General features: G+C 32.4%; 1 protein-coding gene across 7 annotated transcripts; it reads left to right on the plus strand.

Annotated features, from left to right (window-relative positions):
* Nucleotides 1-340: 340 nt before the first annotated feature.
* LOC148621379 (monocarboxylate transporter 3-like) lies at nt 341-15,571 on the plus strand. 7 transcript variants are annotated; one of them, XM_088575668.1, is made up of 7 exons: nt 5,665-7,073; nt 7,959-8,141; nt 8,410-8,553; nt 9,140-9,270; nt 13,807-14,013; nt 14,282-14,412; nt 14,617-14,757. In XM_088575668.1, the coding sequence occupies exons 1-6, from the start codon at nt 7,049-7,051 to the stop codon at nt 14,387-14,389; spliced, it is 798 nt and encodes a 265-aa protein (XP_088431794.1). In that variant the 5' UTR covers nt 5,665-7,048; the 3' UTR covers nt 14,390-14,412; nt 14,617-14,757. The 7 variants fall into 7 exon arrangements, with proteins under 7 accessions (XP_088431792.1, XP_088431789.1, XP_088431791.1 ...); XM_088575667.1 differs by having other exon boundaries at nt 5,672-7,073; nt 14,244-14,412; nt 14,617-15,571; XM_088575663.1 differs by lacking the exons at nt 5,665-7,073; nt 13,807-14,013; nt 14,282-14,412; nt 14,617-14,757 and adding exons at nt 349-472; nt 5,420-5,636; nt 10,932-11,410 and having other exon boundaries at nt 9,140-10,309.
* Nucleotides 15,572-19,991: the final 4,420 nt, after the last annotated feature.

Raw genomic sequence — 19,991 nt, forward strand, 5'->3', positions numbered from 1 at the left:
CTCTTTCTTTTGTCCTGCTCATTATATATGAAAGTGGGTTGGTCTTACTGGGCGAATCGAAACGGCAGGTTCAATATCAAGCCCCTATATAATGGGCGACGTTGGCCGTTTCGGGCGTCTGGTACCAACTACACTAACGTATTGTAATTTAAGTTGCATAGGATTAACAGCTGCCTAGAATTAACAGGTACCAGTCCATATTTTGACGACGTGAGCTTTCCCCTACACTCTCACGGAAACAAAACACTCTAGCAACCAACAAAAACACCGTCATAATATAATCATATGGTAGTCGATTCATTTTATAACGCCATCGCATGGTAAAATGAGACGACGATTATTCGATTCACAATTCCACGGACTGTTGATTTAGATAACTTATCCTTACAAAAATGGTTGTCATCTCATTATATAAATGATGCGATGATCCGATGTATTTCTGCTTGACTTAGATCTAGTCCAAGATACGGCGGTAAGTTAATTAAGTTATCATGTTAATACATTTATTCAGCTTAGTAATTAAATTTTGGAAAACATTTCAACGAATCTTTTTCTTATTTTATTCATCTCCTTATAAACAAAACTGAAATCTAGCAATGAATCAATCTTTCAACAAACACGATGTAATTATAAGTAAAAGTTATTTATTAAATCTTTGTAATCATATATGCGAACTATAAAAAATTATTTTATTCAACTCCTGATTAGCATCTGAGAAGATGGCATTAAGATGATGACAAATACGTTTATGTTCATATCATTGTTATGTTCTTAATATTATAAAACGTTTTCTGCGTTCAAAAATAATTCAATTGAATTGAGAAATTACAAAATATACAGACAACTTACGGATTCTTATTTTTTTTAATTTCCAATATTTGTTTGGTTGCATATCAATATTTGATTGAAAACGGTGTAATTGTTTTATGTTTTTTTATGGAAAAAATGGTTATTTTTTTTTCTCATTTTTATTCTCCTCTATAATGCTTGCTTAAATGCATTCCTTATTGGGTCACAATATTCAAAGTGATCTCTTAATTATATAATTATTAACATTAGAGGAATCATCTTGTAAACCGTATACATGTACATTAAATTGTTACAATATTTATAAAATACGTCCTGTTCTCTCTTAAATTATCTGATTCAACAAATGAACTTTCTAACTACGGAAAAAATAAGTTCAAAATTCGTTTTTATCTGATAGGTAGAAGAAGGCGATGGCATGATGCAGTACTCTTTGTCTCAGATCTGGTCCAAATTAACCAAAATTTGCTATTTATTTTACTTACTGTCGTCGTCAATTGATTAAGAAACATTTATCTAACATATTAATTATTTTTGATTGAACCAAATATGATTCTTCTCACGCAAAAACAATCATGCGCACATTTTATTTCGCGTCTGTTATGTCATATGTGAAAACAAAAATGACCATGGAATATGTATCAAGCACCCTGTTTCAACAGAGAAACATATTATTTTTATTTTTGGGTGAAAACTGACTTTCAATTGTTGATATGCGAGGAAAAATCTCTTCTTTTTCTTTTGTTGTGTTTTTTCACCCCCTCCCGCAAGCAAAGTGTTTGGGGGTATATAGAAATCCCTCTGTTTTTTTCGTCCGTCAGTCTGTCTGTCCATCCGTTTGTCTGTTCGTTTGTCCACATTTCTTGTAAACAAAACGTCTCCCAAACTGCCTAAATAGATTTTAATGAAATTTTATAGAAATTTCAGTATCATATGTAGATGTGCATGAAGGACTTTAATTACTCTCAGAGCACTCCATGGGAAGATCATCTCAATTAAAGGTTTTATATGTTAAAACCTTTGAAGCGAAAATCCTCCCAAACAGCTCAAGGGGTGTTAATGAGTTTTTTTTATGTAATTGGGCGTGAAGGGATATAATTACATATGATTGTTTTTTTATCAGGATATTGAACTTTTTATTGCTATATTATGTTTACAAGTTACTTACACTCAAACCTTAACCCGTGTTATGAGGCTCTGATATTAAATATGTTTCTTATGCTAATGCTAAATGTTTTAATAGGTGTTATCGATTTTGAGCTACCCTGTCTTGTATAAGAAGGTTTTATTACACAAGATTTTTTTTCTTTTATATTTTATTTACAATTCATGTTCATTGTTCCATTCGTCGGAGTGTCGTCTGTATTTAAAATCCGGGTCCTGCTAAATGGTTTGTTCCATAAACCATTTATCATTTCTTCCCCATGAAGTAATTTCACGATCCGATCTTCTTACGATTCCTCTTTACTGTATCGTTGACGTCAATGCTATTTTTCCGCTCTATTTAAGCTTCTCTTCTGAACTATCATCTCACTATATAAGGTTCTGGCACCGTAGATCAACATGATTCATCTTGTTAAACTTTTGTAACTTTCTTAAGGTCGTTATTTCTGATACAAGGATGCACTATATTCCGCTCTAGTTAGTATTTGATATTCTGACGTTGTACGTTTTACGTTCTTAATAAATCTGCACGATCTTTGTTCCGAAATCCTCGCTATACGGTTCCATTTATAGGTGTCACATCTGTTTTCTGGTTAGCTTTTGTCTTTCCTCCAGCTGGTCTACCACGAGGTCTTTTTGGGACCTCGTTTTCTTTTGACAGATCATTCTTTGGTGTGTATTGTGGACGTTCTGTCGTCCATTGCACGTGTATGGCATCACGTCTGGTGACCTTCTAAATGAATCCCTAGACAGGGAACTATCTTGTAAATCTATATTGCTCCGGGTGCATCCACCTCTTTTACAATTCGGCCAAGAAATGACCACATATCCGTTTTCATCTCTATTTATACTTTTTTTCATCAAAGAACACATCTTGAATTTCCCATGGGAAAATGTTGCTTCTCAATCTCAAGTTGTCGGGAGTGCCCTGTTTAATGTCGATCAATAAATATCCGTGGGGTTTGTGGTGGCATACTCGTACGATTTCATAAAGTAGTTTGTCTTTTTGGGGAAAATTTGTTGGGCCATGGTCATGGCCTGTGATCCGTCTCTGGGATATTTAAACAGAACCAATTAATGGGCATTCAGACTGATGGTCCTGTGATACCTGTTTTTGTTGAACAGATTCTGAACCAGCAACATGACACTTATATTTTTATGGTGAGACGCGAGATAGATTCAGTGACCGAATTCATCATATCGTCTAGAATAAGAAAGAATGATCTGTCAAAAGAAAAGGAGGTCCCAAAAAGACCTCGTGGTAGACCAGCTGGAGGGACAAAAACTAACCAGAAAAACAGATGTGACACCTATAAATGGAACTGTATAGCGAGGATTTCGGAACAAAGATCGTGCATATGTATTAAGAACGTACAACGTCAGAATATCAAATACAAATGGAAACCAGAGCGGAATATCGTGCATCCTGGTATAAGAAATAACGACCTTAAGAAAGTTACAAATGTTCAACAAGATGAATCATATTGATCTACGTGCCAGAACCTTATATAGTCAGAGGATAGTTCAGAAGAGACGCTTCAATAGAGTGGAAAAACAGCCTTGACGTCAACGATACAGTAAAGAGGAATCGTAAGAAGATCGGATCGTGAAATTACTTAATGGGGAAGAAATAATAAATGGTTTATGGAACAGACCATTTAGCAGGACCCGGATTTTAAATACAGACGACACCCCGACGAATGGAACAATGAATATTAATTATCAATAAAGTATAAAAGAAACAAAATCTTGTTGTGTAATAAAACTAGACTACAGAAAGACCTCCTTACAAGACAGGGTAGCTCAATAGATAACACATATTTAAACCGTTATCGATAGCATAACAAACATATTACTATCATAGCCTCATAACACGGGTCAAAGTTTGAGTGTAAGTAACTTTAAAACATACTATAGCAGTAAAAAAAATCAATCTCCTTATAAAAAAAACCATCATGCAATACTTAACAAAAAAAGGGGGTCGAAGGAAACAAACCACGAATGAAAATATTGAGAGAAAAATATATTCCGTACTTGAATGGTTTACCCCCACTATCTAGTACACGTGACATGTAAACATTGAAAGTATGAAAAATAAACCGGTTTACCCGGGAGAGCCTCATAACACGTTCAAATCAAGTCTGGGTGTACGCGACATGCAAATATCGAAAACACTATAGCAGTAAAAATTTCAATCTCCTTATAATAACAAAAGAAAAGAATTAAACGAGAACACAAGTCTCAACCTTTAACAAAAAAGGGCGTAAGAAACAAAATACGAATGAAAATTCAGAGAGAAAAAAAATCAACAAATCAATGGTTTACCCAAAACAACCCCATAACGGGTCAAGTACACGCGACATGTAAACATTGAAAATATATATTGAAAAAAAAAAAGAAATCGGTTTACCCGAAAGAGCCGAAAGTAGAAACCATCTGTTATAGGTGACGAATAAGTCGACTTTAAAAATCTGAAATGAAAGGCAATACATCATTCAAAAGCCATTAACATTCAAAATGTAAATCTTACAATTTTCAGGATAATCATTAGTGGTTAGTCAAAATTTCAAACTGAATACAAAAAATATGAAACATAATTAAATAAAAAACAATGATAAAAATTTATTTCCCTTTTGTAAACATTGCACAACACCTCCTTACGCCTGTAATGTATTCCGAAAGCACAATAAAAAGCGGTTAAAAAATCAATATATGGGCTATTAAAATCACCAATAAAATGGAAAGTTTCAAACATCTGTCTAATCCGTGAGACATCTATTCAAATTTCATAATCCATTGAACACAAAGAAATCCAAATCAAAATTTAAAATCTATTCAAAGTGCCCATTCAATTTGACATTATTATACAAAGACAATTAAATTACAATTAATTTACAAAAATAATTTAAAAAAAAAACAATGAACGTTAATAAAAATGTAAAAATGAAAAAAGCAATATAAACAAAGAAAGATAACTCTTGTCATAATACACCCCTTTTTTCATACTTACCGATTTATACTATATAATGACACTAATTAGGGCACTTAATGAGGATACCTATGAAGGTCGTTTCCCCCTCCCAAACTTTAAGGCCCTCCTTCCTACATCAAAATGTCTCCATGTTCCCTTTATTGGTCCCCCATATAAGTCCACTTCCGGTCACCCAAGGTCCACTTCCGGTCATACCTAATGTTTACTTCCGGTGCCTCCCTCTACCGGTCACTTCCGGTTCACGACCACCGGATGTGACGTCATGCGCATGCGCATGGGGTGCTCTCCTGGCTCCCCCTGAACAATACTATTGGTTTCCCATATCTATACTACTTACTCTAATTACTTTCAAAACATTCCATGGGGAGTTAATCCGAATTAAGGGTTTCACATGTTAGAACTTTGTAAGCGAAACTCCTCCTAAACCGCTCAAGGATGTTGATGAATATTTTGTAGGAAAGTCGAGTATCAGAAGTAAATGTGCGTAAAGAAATATAAATGCTGTCGGAGGACTCAAAAAGCAAATATTTCAAACGAAGGGTTTGACATGTTTAGTACTCGTAAACACAACTCCTCCCTAACCACTCAATGGATTATAATGATTTTTAAGAAAATTGATTATGATATCAAGATGTGAATGAAGTAATATAGATTTTGTCGGAGGACACCATGGGTAAGATGGTCCGAATTAAGGATTTTATATGTTAAAACTTCGTAAGCACAACTCCTCCCAAAACCCACAAGGGATTTTCATGAAATTATAATAGATCTTTAAGTCTCATATGCAAATGTGCATAAAGAATATGTTTACTGACGGAGGATTCCATAAAGGAAGTGACCCAAAACCAGGGTTTTACATGTTAAAGCTTCGTAAGCGAACTCATCCTACAATGTTCAAGGAATTTTGATAAAATTTCAAAAGTTTCAGTTTCATCTGTGGTAACATCCCATCAGCAACTGCGTATTGAGTTTTCATATCACAACTCATACGTTATGCATACGATCTTTCAGTAACTACGACGTTTTGTATCGCTTTAGATTTCTTACCGTTAGGCTTCTGGAACAGGGTTATGCTGCTACAAGTTTGAAGTCGTCACTACAGAAAATTTGTGGTCGTCATCATGACCTCGTGGATCGTTATGGTGTAGCCATCTGCACCATGAAAACTGATTGAGTGTCATAGTTTTACTTTCCTCTTTTATCCATCCCGGACTTTCTCCCAGTCTTTCGTAGACCCCGAGGTGCTCATTTACTTTTGTTACTTGTGTTACTTTGTATGTATTAATTTGGTTAACTCATGTTCTTTGTTGTGTTTGTCTGAACTGTTTGAATGCATTAATAAACCGACATAATACAAAAAGATATCACAAGAAAACATAATAAATATTTTTAAACAATATTCAATTCTTATAACCTTAGTGAACACTGTCATTTATAGTATTCAAACTATCTCTCAAAATCGCACAAAAGATGTTTCAAACCTAAAGATTAACTAAAGAATATGTGTAAAGGTAATTCACTCAACCACTTTACTCTATTGCTTTCAGCCCAATCCTTGAATACTTCGTGTGAATGATTTAATGTTATTTTAATAAACAGTGGAGTAATATACAAACCCTCTAACATTAAATTGTTTTTAAACCATGGAGTACATCTAGATATGTACGTTATGTTTGTTATTTAATGTTTGCGTTTTGTTTGAAATTTTTTCAAAGTAGGAGACATGGGAACAAGTTCGATTGAAGGGAAATACCGTGTATATATTTGTTAAATCTGAAAATAAACGATTGATAACGATGTCATAAAACATTTTGGAAACGTTTGAAAGCATTGCTAAAAATGATAAACCAGTGCATTCCAAATACAGTGCACTAAAAGGTATCGAACATAAACTAATGATTCCCAGCGGACAAGCTTGGGAAAGTTTATATAGACCTATACATTGCGTTGTGGAATAACATTTGAAAGAATCATAACAATCCATGAATTCGTCTACATATTTATTTATCAACTTTTTGTGAGGATATATAATGTGTCTCAAATATCAAGTCGTAATATTATAAATACGACCTGGTATGTTTGTACATGGATGTAAAAAAACTCAAAAAGAGTATGTATATTTCTGTTTCAGAAACAGTAACGTACCATATCACAAGCTTTATGTTGAAATTCGGTTGTTGCACTTTTAACATAATTCTTATATAGATTATTTTATCATATTTTAATTTGATGAGAATTCTGGAATTTGATTGGTTTGTTGACAAAAATCAACATTGTTTCAATTGTATAAACTAACTTGCTATTTAGGACACGCCCATCTTTTACGGAACTACTTTTTGTTTGTTAACATCCGAAACAACGTTTTCAGTCACTTTGCAACGTTTTATTTAGGCCACGCCCAACTTTTACGGAAGTACTTTTTGTTTGTCAACATCCGAAACAACGTTTTCAGTCACATTGCAACGTTTTATTATATAGATTGTGCTTCCCACTTTGCAAGAGTTAGTATTATTTGATAGATTTAAGAGCATTATTAATACATGTATGGTTTCAGCACAATAAAATCTATATGTATACAGAAATAATATCACGTATTAGAACGGCGTATGTTGACCAAAAAAGCCTTGTTGGGTTTTTTTTCTGGCTTTATATCACATCTATCAAAAGATGCAAAGAAAACGAAATAGATACCATTTAACCAAAACATTAAACACATTTTTGAAATCATTTGTCCTTTTTTCCAATTGAATGTGATAAAATGGCTTTCATTTTCGTAAAATTTCAGTTTTATATATCTCATGAATATCTTACCGTTGTAGCTTTTAACACTATACGAAACCTAAAAAATGCCAAAATGTGTTAAATTTAAACTATAACTAGATATGAATATGGCATATCACATCAACGTACAGAAAAATAATTAAAACACATTTACGCTGAAATATGGTTTTTCTAATTTTAATAAACGCAATAACTCCTACGACGATTTCTTTAGCTATGATTCGGAGATGGTGGAAATTAGTAATTCTGTTTTCGTCCTTCATGATAGAGACGATCACATTCGGAATTACCGGAAGTACCGGAATTTATAACATTGAGTTTTTGGAACATTTTAACGTGGGTATTGCGGACGTGTCTTGGATTGGATCACTTAATATGGCGATGTATATGGGAACAGGTTGGTTATTTGAACGATTTTTTTTGTAAATGTTATGAAAGTAAATATAGAATTGACACTATTTATTAATTGTATTTTAATAACGGGGAAACAATTGATTTGGAAAGCGTTTCTTTATAATCCATTTTAATCAAAGTCGATGCAACTTTCTCATAAATAAAATTGAATTTGCTTTCGAAAATTGAACAAGATAAAAAGGAAGAAAAACAAACATGTTTCTAACCATATTTCTGTTTGTTTTTACATTCTAAAGGCACTTTATTTACAGGCCCAATTGTGAGCATGCTTTTGAAGTGGATGAGCCTAAGACGCGTAGCCCTTCTTGGTAGTCTTATCAGTACAGGCAGTCTTATTTCCATACCATTTTTAAATGACATTATATACCTGTACTTGGTTTACGGTGTTGTTCAAGGTATAGTATTATCAGCCACAAAAGTATGAAATTGTATTCAAGTCACCGATAACACTGCTCAAGTGAATGATATTATTAAATATACATATTACATTTAAATATATTACACCTCCTACATGTATTTTTTGTTTTCGTTTTGTATTCTTTTACGCATATATTTTACACATATTTTTATTCGAAGGTATAATCCTATGCTTATAGTACTTGGAACTTAACATTTCAAAACGAATGTAATTAATGGAGAGATACTCTATCTGTTGATTTAAATAATTTAAAACAAGATACGAACACTTTTATGGTTTTAAATATAAAAAAAATAACAACTCAATCTAGTGAAATAAGCTTTTTTGAAATAATTAAAAAAACATGTTTTTCATTGTTTCATTCTTGACAGCTTGTCTTTTTAATTGAATCTATGCTACGCTTTCCAAGACAAAAATGAATGTGCTGAAATAAAGCTATATTTAATCTATATCTAGACCTCAAACATGCATACGAAAGCAAAATACTACTACATAACTTGCGTTTATATTTATACACCGAATTAGATCATCCTTTTGATTTTTCGGTACTTTTTGTCTTTTAGGCTTTGGAATGGCAATGGTTTTTATGCCAAGCAACATTATTGTCGGTCTTTACTTTAACAAACATAGAAGTTTAGCTAGTGGGATATTGATGTGTGGAAGTGGTCTAGGAGGAGTTGTCTTTCCTTTATTGGTACAGACTCTAATAGAATATTACGGATGGAAGGGTTCATTTTTCATGCTAGCCGGTATTATGCTTCAATGCGTTGCTTTTGCTGCAACACTTTCTCCTCTTCAAAACAATAATCAATCTCTACGATCTGAACATGAATTATTGAAAATGAATAGAAACTCTCTGGTGAAAAAAAGCAGCATCACTTCTGATAAAAGCAAAACTGATGCCAACAGTTTAGTTGTACTTGATACAATTAATATCAATGTAATCAACGAGGCTACCGTGGTACATGCAATGACTGAAACCATGAACAATGCATCTGTCAGTAAAATACACTATAAGGATTCACAACATGATGTCGATATTGTAAAAACTGATTTTTCCATACACAAAACAGCAAAACATAATGTCAATATCAATATTGATAAAATTAAGATAGGATCAAATGCAGACCTAAACAAATTTGAAGGGAGTTTACATGGACCAAAAACTGAAGGCGATATCTTAAAGGATGAAAAAAATACATTTAACACAAACATTACAAATCAAGTAAACAAAGTTGAGGGATCATTGAAGACTTGTGCTTCTCAGATATGTCATTTATTATGTAACTTTTCCTTCATTGTTTTCTTTGTTAATAATATTTTATGGAACATGAGCGTAGCTATTTGTTGGATTTTGGCTCCGGAATATTTTGTATCAATTGGCTATACGGAAGGCGAAGCTGCAACCATTCTTACGTTCGGGGGAATAGGCATTATGACAGGTGCCGTGATGGGAGGTCTCCTTGGTAACGTCAAATGTATCAACAGATTGTATTTATACGCATTTTGGCATTTCATAATGGCATTATGTATCATATGTTTGGTCGAGTTTATAAACCAGGTTTGGGAGTTGTATGGTATCATGCTTCTGACTGGGATAGCTTTTGGTGGTATTATGGCACTATTGATAACATTAACGGTCGATATCCTAGGACAAGATGCTCTTTCTGACGCGTATGGTTTTTTGATGCTGAGTAATGGTATTGGATCATTGGTAGGACCTCCAATTGGCGGTGAGATATTTTTTTACCGTATTGACTCCTAATTACGTTTAGTAGATATTAGAAAAATACCGACATACAATCAGTTATTAGGCTGTTTTAAAAAATACATGTTTGTTCAAAATATATGCTTTCCTCGTTCTTGACATCTTTGCTTTAATTTTTTTCTTTGAAAGGTCTTTGGGTATGATAATATTGATTAATTTTCGTTTACAAAAAAATCAGGTATTCATTATAACAAGATATTCTCCTTCAATGTGAAGAGTATTTGATATTTGTGAATGATACGACTTAAACACTGTCCATTAAAATTCGCTTTCATTGCCATATGACTTAATTCAATACAGCAGATATTTCTTTTTATAAGAAATATGTGCATATAATTCATATTTACAGTGCTAGGGTGAAAACCTAGAGGACGTATAAGTTTCAACTGTTACAAACTTTCGTACATTGCATCGTATCGAAAGAGTAGACGTTTTACTTCTTCCAAATATACCCTGATAATAAACACATTGTTTCACAAAAGACAATGATCATTCATAGTTTTATGGTATGGTATATGAATCCTAGCTTTGTGAATTTATACTTAAAACATATCATGGATTTTATTTTATCGTTTTCTACATTTCAGGGGCACTTAAGGATTTATTTGGAGATTACACGACAACTTTTTATTTTACAAGTGGAAATGTTATGCTTGGAGGTGTTGTTATGATCGCAATTTCGATTAAAAAAATGTGCGACGGTTCATCAAAAAAAGCAAAGATTATGTCTGAACATCGTAAAGTCAAAAGGTCCGACATAAATCTCTAAAAGCGAGGAAATGCTTCCAATAAAACTCCCTACGGCAGAAATGTGACACTTTTGTTGGTCTACATGTGCTATACTATTACGTAATAATACTTTCTGTATTCAGACCTTTCTTTTTAGAAAAAAAAACATACATTCATGTTGTACTTATAATAACCTTATCAAGAACCACAAATCTTGCAAAAGGTCAACTTTATACACAATACATGTAATTTGTATCCAAAAGGCGAAACAATCGAATTACACACAAAGACTAGTAATGTAGACTGTACTTTCTAAATAAAACAAAAGTTAATTTGATTGGGTTTTGAAATGTCTGTAACCTCGCCTATCTAGTTTAAAGTTTCATGTTGTATTTAGCATTTTATATAAATCTCACGTAAGCATCAAAGTAACTTGGATTGATTTCATTCGGTTTCAAATGAAAGCATGATAGGCTTTGGGGAAATTGAATAGGATACAAACATGTCACTGATTTTACCTTACCTTAGTTTTATATCCTTAACATACTGGTCAATGACACAATATACTGTGTTTCGTGTTGAAAAAAAGATGATCAAATAAAAATGGCATTTTTATCTTCCAAATATTTTTATCCTATTTTATGCTTTTACAGTCATATTTATTTTAATAGGAATTACTATAATTATATTTTGGATTTGAATAAAGACAAATCCCCCTGAAAAAAGGGAGACATCTTTGAAAAGTTGTAACCTGATGATATTTCATCGATATAACACTCTCCATCATATTTGTTTTCATAAATGGTAACATAAGAACATAACAATTACACTGAAGTCTGAATTCTATTTTTATTTTGATGACGAATTTCTTTTTGTTTTTTTTGTTTTTTGTTTGGTTTTTTGTTTTTTGTTTTTGTTTTGTTTTGTGGGTTGCTTTCCTTTTGTGTGTATTTATTTTCTTTTGTTTTTATGTTGTTTTTTTAATGTTTTAATGTTTACTTATATTAAATTTCATATAAATGAAGAACATGTTACTTTCTGCATAACATTGAAAAGCTTGAAATTGTGACCTTTATATTGACTTTACATTGAACGGTGTATATAAAAATATGGAAAAGACTAAGAATGCTAATATAAGTTATGGGCATTGTTTTAAAATCAATAAATCAACACCACCACTGATAGCCGTCAAATATTTAGGACAAAAATGTATCCATCCCTGCTAAATATGCTTTAAATGCTACTGTCAGACAAGCACGCCGGGTGAAACATTGATTTGACGAATTTGATGTCACTCGCTAATGTGATTATATACCATTACACGTTTGTGTTTTTGCATCTTGTGTATTACCTTCTGATATTTAGGGCATTTCCAAATTTGTCTTTATTAAAAAATCGGGGTTTCATTGCCGCTGCTACATGTAGCTGGTTCGTACTCATATGAATCATGTCAGTAATACATTCAAACTGCTTCTATTGAACTCACAGGTTGGTGCACTAATATATACGAACTTGTGTTTAGATGACCATTGACACATTCACAATATGCACCACTTCTGTAATAAATAATATACAATTAAATATATGTGTAGAGTGTGCACTGCACACCCCTGAATGCCGTTCAGTTTAATACTTTAACTGCGTTTACGACTTATATCAAATCAGTATGTTTTTTTATAGTATGCGCTTTCGTAACATCAATTCTATTAGTCTTAGCCATAGGATGGAATGTTTCCTCAAAAGATCGTATAACAAGGTAAAGAAATAAAGCATATTAACGCTGCCGTCATGTCAAAAACGTCTTAAAACTGAGTGACGGTGATTCGGTCAAATTAACAATGTATTCATGTTTAGATGATTGGCAACTTTAGAATACAGGAAAATAATCATTTAAGACAGACAGAATTACTTTCTGTAATCGATGGATAGTTCATGACATGGGAAAATGTACCTGCTCAATTAAGCTCAAGATTAACATTCTGATCAAATCTTTTGTTGAATTTTATTTATTTGATCATATATATATATATATATATATATATATATATATATATATATAAAGGTCTGAAAAATTCCCAACGATGTTAGAACTGTCAAATTTGCGAAGCAAAGTTTTGGTTGTTCCCTCCGCGGGACTTGAACTCGTACCGCTGTGACATCTATGGCAACACCGCCTGCACTAAGTCCAACGCCCTAGACCACTCGACCAGCTAGACTATATAAAATTTTAGATTTCGCTGGCCGGGTCATTCCTCCTCGTAGGATTAATCTAGGGCTGTAACTTAGTACACGATGTATGGGACAGTTCATTTTAGATGTTATTATGTAGAATAGAGGATCAAATTAATGATGCATGTCACAACAAATCGATATTATACAAAGGTCTCAGAATGTGACGACTCTATTCGCTACACTGCTCCATCGGATCAAATTGATACAGGAAAGATATATATATATACGTTTGTATAGTATCGATTTTTGCTTCGCAAATTTAACAGTTCTAACATCGTTGGGAATTTTTCAGACCTTTCTATATGTTTATATATCTTTCCTGTATCAATTTGATCCGATGGAGCAGTGTAGTGAATAGAGTCGTCACATTCTGAGACGTTTCTTTACATCGCAGCTCAATATACGAAGAGTATTGTTGAACTAAATAAGATAACAAATTATAAAATGTTACAGAATGTGCTAGAAAAGTTAATTGTAGCATGATTCCGATTATCGTTTCAGATTAAGTATTTTTCTAGACTTGACCATATGGAGAAATCAAAGAAAGTACTCTCAAAATGTGATCCATCAAGGCTTGCTATAAGAGTTGGAAAGGTATTGGATGTGACAAAATGTCAAGATGCACTATCTTTATACGTCAGTTGTATTGATTTTGGAGAAGGAAAACTAGTTACGTGCGTGTCAAGTCTAGGAGGATCTGAGTTACATGTAAGATAGAATATTATATCGATGAATAAAATTTATAATACTTTCTAGCGTCAATTCATAATCTACAACATTTTATTATGTAAAAAATGAAAGAAAATATGCTCAATTAAATAAGTTCTTGCTCTCACATTGGCACACAATGTATGAAATAAAAAAAAAAAAGATAAATACCCTTTTCAATAAGTACATATGGGAGGTCGCTTAATGATATAATATTTTCAATTTTAAAGGTGAAGGGGAAACTTGTTCTTTTTCTGTGTAACTGTAGGCCAGCAATTCTTCGAGGTATAAAATCCGATCTGATCATGTTGATCGCCAGTACTTCAGAGAAAATCGAAATCCTCAGATCTCCACACGGCACCAGAATTGGCGATGAAGCGTATTTTGAGGGATACAAGAGTAAATATTTATATACACCACTGCTATTTCTTTATAAAACCAGAAATGACTATATGAGTACAGCTTTTAGTAAAGAAACACTGTTTATTTTATTTATTCAACTCTTCTGAGTAAATATACTTTTCACTCTTGTAATGAAAAACATTTTTATGAAAACTTGTTTCCACATTTTTTGTTCTATTAAAGAAATTATTTATATTTCAGTGCAGCCAGATAACATATTAAGAAATAGGGTTTGGAAGGCGGTAAAAAAATATTTACATGTAGATATGAATGGCATTGTTAAATTCAAGGAATCAGATCTCCTCATAAAAGGGCATGTAATTAAAGCATCTCTTGTACATGGAGCTGTAGAATAACATTTTCATTTTTATTTCAGTGACATAAAAGTTGATCTGTTGAATTATTTATGTTGCAGAGATGAACATATTTGTGGTATATGATTTAAAACTATGTTCCAATTTGATTCGCTTCTGAATAATTGAAAATGCAGAGTTATGGCAGTTTGAAAATATATGATTAAGAAATATAAGCATGATAATTACAATATCAAGAAAGTCATGCCAAGAAAATCATCTGAACGATGCACAATTTATTTGCATATGCTGGAACATTACGCCGTAAAAATCAAAATTCCAAATCCCCAAAATGTATTTCAAGTTTCTCTTCTCATAATGTTCAAGTACCCATTTAAAACATTTCATCATTTGATTATTTAGCTCTTTACCGGTCATAATATTTTATAATGTTCCAAACATTTCAACATTACGTGGAAAACAAGATAATTTGTGACATACAGATTGACATAATAGTACAACCCTTTTACAAAGTAAGTTCGTCGCTTACATGGGATTAAAATGATAAATGTACACTCGAGTACTATTTTGTAGTATCGAAATATTATTTGAGAAGTTCAATGTGTTAATTAATATTCTGACAATCAAAAGAAAGATTTACACCTACATCGGCATATGGTGCTAACAATTCTGCCCATCTTCAGTTGAGTCTGAATTACAACTACATTGTTTAGTTTTTTTTCTATTTATAGTGTTTTATCAGTTCTGTCTCGACTTTGTCATCAATTTATGGAGTATGTTTGTATCCGTAAAAATGTATTTACATAATTAATGATAGTAAATGAAAAAATATATATGTTTTTTATTGCAAAGGAATCATACTAATTAGTTTGAAAGGTTGAAAAGAAGATGGTGATATTGATGTTTGTTCCAATGGTTATTTTAGATTAACGTCGGCCAAAAAATACAGAAGAATTATCACAGAAATCAACTTGAGAAACATCAAAATTGATGTACATGTCAAAACGTGGCAAAAATAAAGAAACAATCCACTAATCATAGACAGCTTTAAAAGTATGAAAACACAATTACATTAAAATTATGAAAAAGAAACAAGAAAACACACAAAACACTAATGTATTTGCAGTATGAACTTACACAAACAATCGGGCGTTATATTTAAGATGATTTGCAACTATGTCCCCTTTGGCAAACGGTACCCATGACATCACCATGGCAAGTAATCGTCATCTAATTAAAAATATAGATTGACTCATTCGTGAAACAGAAACTTTATACCAATCAATCAAAGTGTGGGGATGTCAACCACAGGAACATCAATGTACCCTTGTATTAGGAGATTATTTGACGGTATCAATGCTTCACGTATAACGTCAGTGTACAAATCAGAGGCAAACCAGTAAAATGAATACTCTGTAGACTAGAGAAGTTGGTATACTGGCATAAGTTTGTAATTGGGAAGTCAAATCATCGGGCTTATCGCTTTTCTTTCTTTTCCGTCTCTTGTGAAAATTCAGCGTCATATGAACAAATAAAAACGGACCAGACAAGAGTGGAACACAGTTTGCCCGGAAGGTATTTCAAAAACATGGTGAGAGTAATCGAGGGAACCAAGATTCTAGTGGAAATTAAAAAAATGAAATCCAGAAAGAGACCAGACGAGGAAAACAGACACACAACAAATAACATATAATAACCAATATAGTACATACACAGTTAAAAAAAAGGTATAAGAACAACTCTGACTCCACAAAAAACTAGATGCATAGACCAGGTGCACCGGTAGAGTTAACGTACTCTGCTTTTTTAGAAACACCCACCAAATTGCTTAAAAAGTCAAGTCCAGATTAGAAGAAAGAGGAAAGGAAAACTATGCCACATTGAACAAATCGGTTCTCATAGAGCAGAAGGGCACATCGTATGGATCCACGGCGATTTAATGAAGACAACCATACAACTTCTGTAGTGATGACTTCAGTTTTGTAGCAACATTACCCTGTTCAAGGATCTAATTTGAAGAAGTCTAGCGCGGTACAAAAAGTCTGCATAGTTACGGCAAGCTCTGACATAGCGTATTTTTTGTGATATGAAATCTCTATACGCAGGGGTTGAGATATTGCCACAGATGAAATGAAAAATGAAAAAAAAACGGGATGAAAACTCATCGCGTTTGTCGCAAAGTTTGGTCAATAATTTGCATTTACTATCGATCTCCAAGTGTAGATTAAGATATGAGGCAGTAATATCCTTCATCTCAAGTTCTTTTTGGTAGATCCGATGTATAAAATTTCAAAACTTATGATTCTTTAACGATAATTCGTCATCTATACAGCGGAAACTGGGTTTACAGGATCTAGCTTGTTGACGTTCCTTCCTTTAGATCAGATTAGCTATAAAGTCAGCCTCATAAGAGTGGGGAAACACATATCGCCCAAATTTGACCACATGATTTGTCGACCAGAAATTCAAATATTGTAACAAAAATAGACTCAGAGTGTTCCTTATGATAGTTAATATAATTCTTTTTTTTTACATTTTTCTCTATATAATGATAGAATAGTACATCTTTAAGCCCCTCGTTTTGTATGGAAAAAGTGCTAACAGATCACAAAGAACTGATTTTAGATTGTCATGTGTAAGTGTGGTGTACATGTGCAAGGAAAGATAAACGAAATGATGAGGCTTTCAAAAGACAGACACTCATGATAATTAATTTGAATTTGTGAGAATCCCCACAATGTTAAGAATACTAGAAAACAAATATGGAAAATTTATTAATCACGATTTTACGTACAAGTGACTTAATTTTGAACAAACCAATAGACACAATATGTATAAAAAGGCATGCAAATTCTTTTACAAATCTTTGTCACCAGTCGCTCATATTTCCGTGGCCACACATATTGGTCTTCCAAAACTTCTATAATTTATTTCGCATAACGGTTGACTTTGTACAATACGTGTAGCCTCCTTATATTGATTCACGTAGATGTGACATTATTTGAATAAAAATGTTTAAATGACGAAATTGTTATACCGATTGCAAAGTCGCAAAATTGCATGAGACGACATCCTAAAAATAGGCTACACATTTTGTTTGGTTATTAAGTTGCTTAAAATGTCTGCTGTTATGAGATAATATAAATTGAAAAAGAAATGTTTCTATTGTATAAGTGTAATTTACTGAGTTATATTCCTTTGTCTTTTAATTCTACAGTGCATTCCATATCATTTTTATCTCCTCAGATATTATATGAGTTATATGAAAAGCCACATGTCAATTTCTGTTAACAAGAACATATTAAACAAATATCAAAAATATAAGTATATAGGCTTTCAAACTATGTATTACATTGTGCGTGATTTTTTTCTAAAGTGCTACTTAAATGCTGGAATCAATCAGAATAAGGCTATAAACTTACATCTCAAGATAAGTTATATGCCGAGGTGGAATTTGACATACTTTCTGTCACACGAAATAATTATCACTTAATTATGATGTACAAATTTATTCATGAAAATTCCCAAAGTTATGTGCAAAACATGTTCCAGGCTCATTTAGTGATCGTCATTCCTACATGTACAGCACTCGTCATTCCTGTTATAATTTAGAAGTAAATGCGAAATCGTACATACTTTCACTCAGGCTATTATATGCCTTACTCTATCAGATTATGCAACAGGAGTTCAGATGATACCAAACATACCAATTATTTAAGGGTTTTTTTTTTAAGAACAACTTGAGAACCTAGAACAATAAATGTCCAGAGTATCATTATACAGAACCCCAAACAGAACAAGTTTTTCACTATAGACTTAGGTTGAAATTTAATTTCTTGAACGAACATTTATTTTTACGAAACCTTGAAAAATCACCAGCTTGTTCTTGCGTTCCATTTAATCTATAGTACATTACTTACTTTTTGAAATAAGTACTCCGAAAAAGAAACGAGACAATATTTGAAATTTCTTTTTCAGTGACAACTGACACCAAATTATTATTATTTGGTTCACATTTACAAAATGGTGAGCAAAACGGAAACATTTCATTACTTTAAATAAAAAAAAATCATTTTGAAAAGTAAAGGCTTTTCCAATTAACTTGGATTCAACTTTATAAAGTCTTACCACTATTGTATGTATACACTTTTAATTCCTTATGCACATTCTCCACTTTTTCCAATTAATTGAATCGTTAAGTAATTGTAAGCACAACACAATTAACTGCACTTATACATGTATACAATATGTGTAACTATAGTCGTACTCAGGCAAATTGCTCTAAAAAACACTATTATACATAGGTTTTTGTCTATTTAAGACAAATTGATCGTTCGTTCATCTCAGAAGTGACAGCAGATGATGCAGAAAAGTGTGTATAGTTACTGTAGAATTGATTGGGAAAATGTGTTTTACTTTTTCTTTCAAATTATGCATTGACGTATTATTTTGTAAAGAAAGTACGTACAACATAGCAAATTTAGTCGACAATGCAAAAACAATCATAATCGTCATTTTATACGTTAGTTCTTAAGTTCAATAGTAAATTTTTAATGCTAATAGTTGCTAAAAAGTGCAATGATTCTTATGTTGTTTTTTCTCCCTCTTTGTAGGAAATTAATTTAGATGTGCTTATCAAATAATAGGTTTAATTTTTTTCAGACTTACGCCAAAATATAAGAAAGATTACCATTATCTCATTTATGGTTGATTTCAAGATTTTTTTCTCAAGTTACATGTATGTTTTCATTTAGTTGTTGCGATTTTGGGATAAACGTCATAAAGATTGTACATGAAATTTGTACTCTGCAAGAGTTATCGTTCTTGATTTAACTTCATCTGGTTGATTTTGGTGGGAGATGAATGTATGATTATCTAACAAGTGCAGATCTAAATGCAGAAAAGATTGTTGTCATGTGAAAGTATAGTATATGTAAACTAAAAAAGCATCGTTTGTTTGGTGGATTTTTGTTCTCCACGAATAATTTTACTATTGGCAGTGTCTAAATTTTTATGCGGACTGGTATTTAAGAAAATCATTTTTTCTTTAAAAAGAATTCTGTCATCTTACATATCGTGCCATCATATGAAAACAGCAAAAGCCTCAATCACGAACTACAAGACTGGCTGCTAAAAGTAGCTTTTTTCATTCTTGTAATGACAATTCTTGCTGACACAGACATCAATATGTGTTTAACTGGCATTTGTGCTACATAGCGACTATAATAAATACAGTGAAATTATCATGACCCATGATAATCA

This window comes from Perna viridis, chromosome 3 (assembly GCF_037379345.1).
Source record: "Perna viridis isolate PV_CMFRI_1.1 ecotype Kerala chromosome 3, ASM3737934v1, whole genome shotgun sequence".
NCBI classification, from domain to species: domain Eukaryota; kingdom Metazoa; phylum Mollusca; class Bivalvia; order Mytilida; family Mytilidae; genus Perna; species Perna viridis.